Below are 6,000 nucleotides of genomic sequence, written 5' to 3'. Positions count from 1 at the left end.
ATGTATACTTTTCTTTATATGAAGTCTCATTCTATTTTTAAAACAGAGGGAAGAAGAGCTGCCCTTGTGGTATAGTAGAGATCTCTTGTGACTGTTGCCCCCATCACAGACTCCAATTGCCCTTTCATGGAATACTTAGTATCCTTATAAGCAGAGTGAAAAACCACACATAAAAAACCCCAGATTCCTGCAAAACAAGAACTAGGCCAAAACGTTTAATGAGAAGAGCTGGAAGAAAATTTTCCCTCTTGCTTTTTTTTTCTTGCTTTTTTTTTTAAACAAATTTTTTGAAGATTTTATTTATTTATTTGACAGACAGAGATCACAAGTAGGCAGAGAGGCAAGCAGAGAAAGAGAAGAGAAAGCAGGCTTCCTGTAGAGCAGAGAGCCTGATGTGGGGCTCGATCCCAGGACCCTGGGATCATGACCTGAGCCGAAGGCAGAGGCTTTAACCCACTGAGCCACAGAGGTGCCCAGAACCGGATGATAATTATGATTGTTTAGATTATGATGATTATAACAGCTTCATAATTATCATCCGGTTCTGGGTACCTGTGTGGCTCAGTGGGTTAAAGCCTCTGCCTTCGGCTCAGGTCATGATCCCAGGGTCCTGGGATCGAGCCCCACATCGGGCTCTCTGCTCTACAGGAAGCCTGATTTCTCCTCTCTCTCTCTATGTATATGGTAGATGGGGGCAAGAGTGGATTAGTGGATACTGGTTAGAAGCTACCTAATAGTTTGGATAAAAGAAATTAGTGGCCTGAGATATGGTAGTGCCAGTGGAGAATGAGTAAATAAGTGAGAAATTTATAAATAGGAGGTTGGACAGGACGGATTTTGATAGAGGGACAAAAACATTCATGAAAATCCCAGGTTTCAATATGAGCTACTGGGTGGATGTCAGTGCCACTACTGAGTTGGAGAATTATCTTATTTGGGGAGGAGAAACATTTAGGTTGAAGAGTTTCTCAGACATTCAGGTGGCAATGACAGACAGGTAGTGTAATAGTGCTATAGCTGAGCAGCATGGAGAGGTCTGATTGTAGATATAAAATTGATAGCCAAAGCAGAGATGCAATAAGATGGTCAAACTGTGTCATAAGGCCTAATTGAGGCAATAATGGTAAATGTAAAGGGAAAATGGATAAATTGAAGCAGAAGACCAAACCCTACTTCCACTGTACTTTTGAGGGTACTATTAAGAATCCTTTTCTCTTCCCCAGGCTGACCCTTTCTCAACTTGCTTAAATCATCATTTAGTTTTTTCTACAACAGGCACTTTTATTATAGAATATTCCTACCCAGTTAAACTTCGTCATCTAATTCAGCTTCTATTTAGTCCTGCTCCTCTTCCACTTGTGTTTTGTTTTATATTTACTTCGCAAAGTGCTGAGACACTTGTGGGATCTAAGAAATGGTGGTTGCCTCTACTTCCCAAAGTGAGTTATAGAACCAGCATCAATAATATTGATGTGAAAAATGTTAGGGTTTGGCAGCAAACAGTCAAGAAAGAATTCTTGAGATGTCTTTGGTGGAAAAAAATGGTTTTATTAAAGCGTAGGAACAGGACTTGTTGGCAGTACAACCTCAGAGTTGTACTGGGGTTGTGAGATGTGGCTGATTATATACTTTCAAGTTTGGAGGGAGTTAGGGATAGTTTAAGTCTTTCAGGAACTTGGAAGCAAGGCTTCCAAAGACCTAGAGAGGCTAGCTGTTGTTAGGAAAAGGTCATTTACTATATTGTCCAGTAAAACCTTAGTCATGAGACCCTTCAGATATGTATCATTGAGCAATATGCTTGGAGGATGATTGCTAACATATATCTTGGTGGGGGTGGATAGAGATAAAGGAAGTTTCCAAAGGAATTTTTGAGTTACAGGTGACTTACAGGATCCTGGAAGTCAGGCTAATGTTAAACTAAGGTTGTGTTTCACCACTAGCAAAGTATTAACATCAAAGCAGCTATGCTTCTGCCTGTCTCTCAAGTACTTGTCAATGGGCTTTAAGTTGGAAGGAAGTTTAACTTTTTTCTATATTTCTGTTACCTTTGTTCTCCCCATCAAATATCATCTTGAAACTTGTCTGAAATACAACTTCTCTGGCACCACCTTAGACGTACAGAATCCGAAATTAGTCATCCCGATTACAGCAAATCTTCTTGGGGATTTTAATGTGTCTTAAATTTGAGAATTTCTGCTCTGGATACTTAACCTACTCCCATTTCAACATGGGGAAAGAACACTCCTTTCTTTTGGTTTCAGCAGCTAGAACCACTCCTTAAGTATTCCTGAATTTGTATCCTACTTAAAAGTTTTCTTTGTTGTTTGTTTTTCAAGTAGGCTCCACACTGGGAGCCTTGGGCTTGAACTCACCATCCCGAGATCAAGACCTGAGCTGAAATCAGGAGTTGGAGGCTTAACTGACAGCCACTGTCATCAGCATGCTATGAATGCACACACAGAAGATGTGTCTTTCCACAATGTCAGCTTTATTCAATCATAAAGCAAAGTTAAATCACAATTATAAAGCAGGTTCAGCATTCCAAACTCAGTATCTCACCATGTGCTTGGCTTCTTACACAGCACACAGAGGAGAGCACAAGACAAACCATACAACAAACAAGATAATGAAAAGGTGTAGGAAGTTAATGAACTAAATGCTAAGTTAGTCTGGGGCACACAGTTGAGATAGGGCCTCTGTCTGGTCTGGTCAGCTCTCAGCACTTACTGCTTATTATGTTCAAGCAGTGAAGGATCTTGGTTCTGTGTGGAGATAAATCCTGCACAGCCTTGGGTGGCAGTTGCCTTTTTGAAGTGGTCAGACATAGAGAGGTCAGGTCTGAAGAATCGAATCTGACAGTTTGCTAACCAAATCCTCCCCTTTTTAAAGGGATGTAATAGGTCTTGGGCCCCCGGAGACTTCCTGTGGTTCTGCTCATTATCAGTTCTTGGTGTCAGCTGACCACTGGTCCTAGGGATAACTCCCGGTTGTAGTAACTTTAACTGTTGTGACATTACTTGACACAGGCCCCTGCTGGACATGAGAGACTCCATTTTGTTCTCTAGACACATCCGGAGGCCCCTCGAGTTTTTAAGGTCAGTTGTTGCTTGACAAAACAGACTGCCTAAGAACTTTATTTGAAAAACACCTGGAGTCTGACCCTCCCTCCCGTCCCCCCGCCCTTACTCTCCCTAACCACCCCCTGCCAAAAACCCACCCAGCATCTCTCCAACCAGTAACTCCATGGGCAGCAATACAGCCCGTCTAGCGCTCACTCCGCAAAATCCCGAGCCTCAGGGATAAGTGCCATGAGCAGCGGAGCACCCCTTTCCATACTCAGAAAGGTGGTGAACACAGACCATTACGATCACAACCCAGCCATATTAAGTCGGTGGAGTCAGGAGGCTGAAAAGTCCCGCCCCATACCCGAACGTCCTCCAATGACAACGCACGCGTGGCGCACGGAACCGGGAGGGGAGGGCGCGGGAGAAATCCCGTCCCCTGTCCGAGCGCCAGCCAATTGCAGCGCGCTATACGGCGCGCCCTCACTGTTCGAAGGCTGGCCCCCTTCCGGCGCCTGGACTAAGAGGCGCGATTTTGGGGGATCCTGAGCCCGTGGGCGCCGGCGGTGTGCCTAGGTATGCCCCGTAGCGGTATCTGTAGTGGACGGAAGGTAAGGAAGTTATGGGTTGGGAACCCGCGTGAGACCAGGCCCGCTGTTATTGCTGGTCACTCTGGAGCCCTCCCCCCACCAGCCTGTCTCCATTCCCCTCTCTTCCCCATGGGCCGGGCAGACCCGGCGCATGGAGCGCGTGGCTGGCCTCAGGCTGGTAGGGATGAGAGGTGGGCGCTGTGTAGACGGTGATCTTTCGCTAGGCTGTGGCAGGTTCTTCGGTGAACGGATAGAACAAGCGTCGCGGTTTGCCTCTTCTGAGGTCTGTTTCTTGCCCAGGTGTGTGGACTCAGTCCTCCGTGGGCGGTCGAGGGCGCCTTCCCAGTGGGATGGGAGGGCCTGAAGAATAACTACTGGGTCCGGGGAGGGGAGAGCCACTTCCCTGGGAAGGGGGAGAGGTGACGGAAGTGAGTGAGCAGGAGTTGAATCTGGAACTAGCGCGTGAGATATATTGACCCTCCCTAGTGTTTGGCGTTGTCCGTTTTTGACTGTCGTGTAACACTCGAAGACAGCGGTGGATATTGGAATGGATGTGCCATCCCCCCCACCCCCCCGGATATCTCTGTTGCCACACTTTTCCTTTCTATGCTAAAGTGTTTCTGTTTGTTCTATTACTGGGTCAGAAGGAGAGGAGTCCGAGTCCGAAGCTAACCGCTGCCAAACTATGTATACCAAATTACACCAGTGTCTGGAAGTACTGCATTAATGATATTTAGATGATTGTACCTGTATTTGTAGTACATCTTTTTCTCCTCTGAATTGTGTTTGTCTTGGCATTCACGTGTCCATTACCTTTGTAAGCTGTTTCTAAGTTCCTTGCTCAGAAATGCTTCTCTCATCATACCAAAACAAAATTTTAAAAAGCAAACACTGTGCTTCCTTTTTTTTTCTCCTCCAAGAGAGCATTCCAGCAGTGGGGAGGAGCAGAGGGAAAGGGGGAGAGAGTGTTTTAAGGGGGCTCCATGCCTAGCCCTAGCTAGGTGTCCACGGTGTGTGTGTGTTTGTGTGTGGTGGGGGGGGGGGGCTGTTAGGAGCTTGATCTCATGATCGTGAGATTATTGCCTGAGTGAAAAATCAAGAGTTGGGTTTAACTGACTAAGCCATCCAGATGTCTCTGAGTGCCTTCTTTTTGACTCCTCTTCCTTTAAAGAAAACAAGAAAGAAAGAAAAAGAAAAAAGAAAAAAAAACTTCTTGAAAAAAATAGTCCATATATACTGGTTCAACTTCCTTATCATTATGTTTCTTTGCTTCTGGAATCTAATTGATTGTCAGACACTGTGAATATTGTAACTGATCATAAAGGAATAAAAGAAACCTATGTCAGACATACCTATTGATTGTAAGACACATTCCAGTTCCAGAAATATTCAAATGTGAAAAGAAATCAAGGAATTACATGAACTTGTTAACTCATGGTCACTGTAGCATTTGACACATTTGTCACTTACTTTTAATTTTTCTTGGTGGGGGAGCAAGTATCCCAGACTGTTGCTCTCCTGATTCTCTTTCTGTCTTGTGTCTGCTCATTTACTTCTCTTTAAAGATTTATTTTTACATAGAGAGGAGATTATGAGTGTATGAGGTGGGGTAAGGGGCAGGAGGAGAGGGAGAGAATCTTAAGCAGACTCCCCACTGAGAGGAGAGCTGGACTCTGGGCTCAGTCTCATAACCCTGAGATCATGACCTGAGCCAAAATCAAGAGTTGGATGCTTAACTGAGCTGCCACCCAGGCACCCTGTATTTACTTCTCTTTACTCTTTCTCTGTCATGTTCTTTTATTTTGATCTTGTGCTTTTTCTCACTTTACAGATTTGTTCTCTGCAATCTCATAGATTTATGTTAGTTGTCACTGCTAACATATATATATATGTTCATATATATATATATATATATATATATATATATATATAGCTGACTTTTCCTTGAGCTCAGTTTAAACTCTGTGTATTATGAGGTCATCAATTGCATATCCTTAGTCCACTAAGCCCTAACTGTTTCTTCTGGGTTGTGTTGGTCTCAGCCTATTCATAATGATGCTTGGCTAGGAATGCCTGAGGCACGTGCCTGGCTGCCAGATTACTTGTAGCAATCCATTTCCTCCAACCAGAGCCACACTTGTGGCTGAGCAGACTCTGTGGTTAGTATGATTGCAGGATGCACTTCAACAAAAGCCCATCAAGGAACTTTGAAGAATGAGATTTATTACTCAGGTCCTGGAGGGTATATTGCACACCCAAGGGCCTTGCTGTGCGGCTGAGGGAGTCTGAGGGAGAAGGAGACAAGAGAACCTGGGGTTTGCCTTTATTATATTCTGAGGGTGGGGTAT

At 44.5% G+C, this 6,000-nt stretch overlaps 1 protein-coding gene across 4 annotated transcripts in view; it reads left to right on the top strand.

The window, feature by feature from the left end:
• Positions 1 to 3,544: 3,544 nt before the first annotated feature.
• Positions 3,545 to 6,000, top strand: part of SPIDR (scaffold protein involved in DNA repair) — a 600,140-nt gene continuing 597,684 nt past the window's right edge. For 3 of the 4 annotated variants that reach the window (XM_046007112.1, XM_046007104.1, XM_046007094.1), the window contains exon 1: positions 3,545 to 3,673. In XM_046007112.1, coding sequence (XP_045863068.1) covers positions 3,641 to 3,673 — 33 coding nt within the window. In that variant the 5' untranslated portion in view covers positions 3,545 to 3,640. Of the gene's footprint in view, positions 3,674 to 3,872; positions 3,953 to 6,000 lie in introns of those variants that run through there. The other variant, XM_046007128.1, reaches the window with a different exon arrangement.

This window comes from Meles meles, chromosome 1, assembly GCF_922984935.1.
Source record: "Meles meles chromosome 1, mMelMel3.1 paternal haplotype, whole genome shotgun sequence".
NCBI classification, from domain to species: domain Eukaryota; kingdom Metazoa; phylum Chordata; class Mammalia; order Carnivora; family Mustelidae; genus Meles; species Meles meles.
Note: the sequence above shows the minus strand (reverse complement) of the source record. Positions and strands in the feature narration are given on the sequence as shown.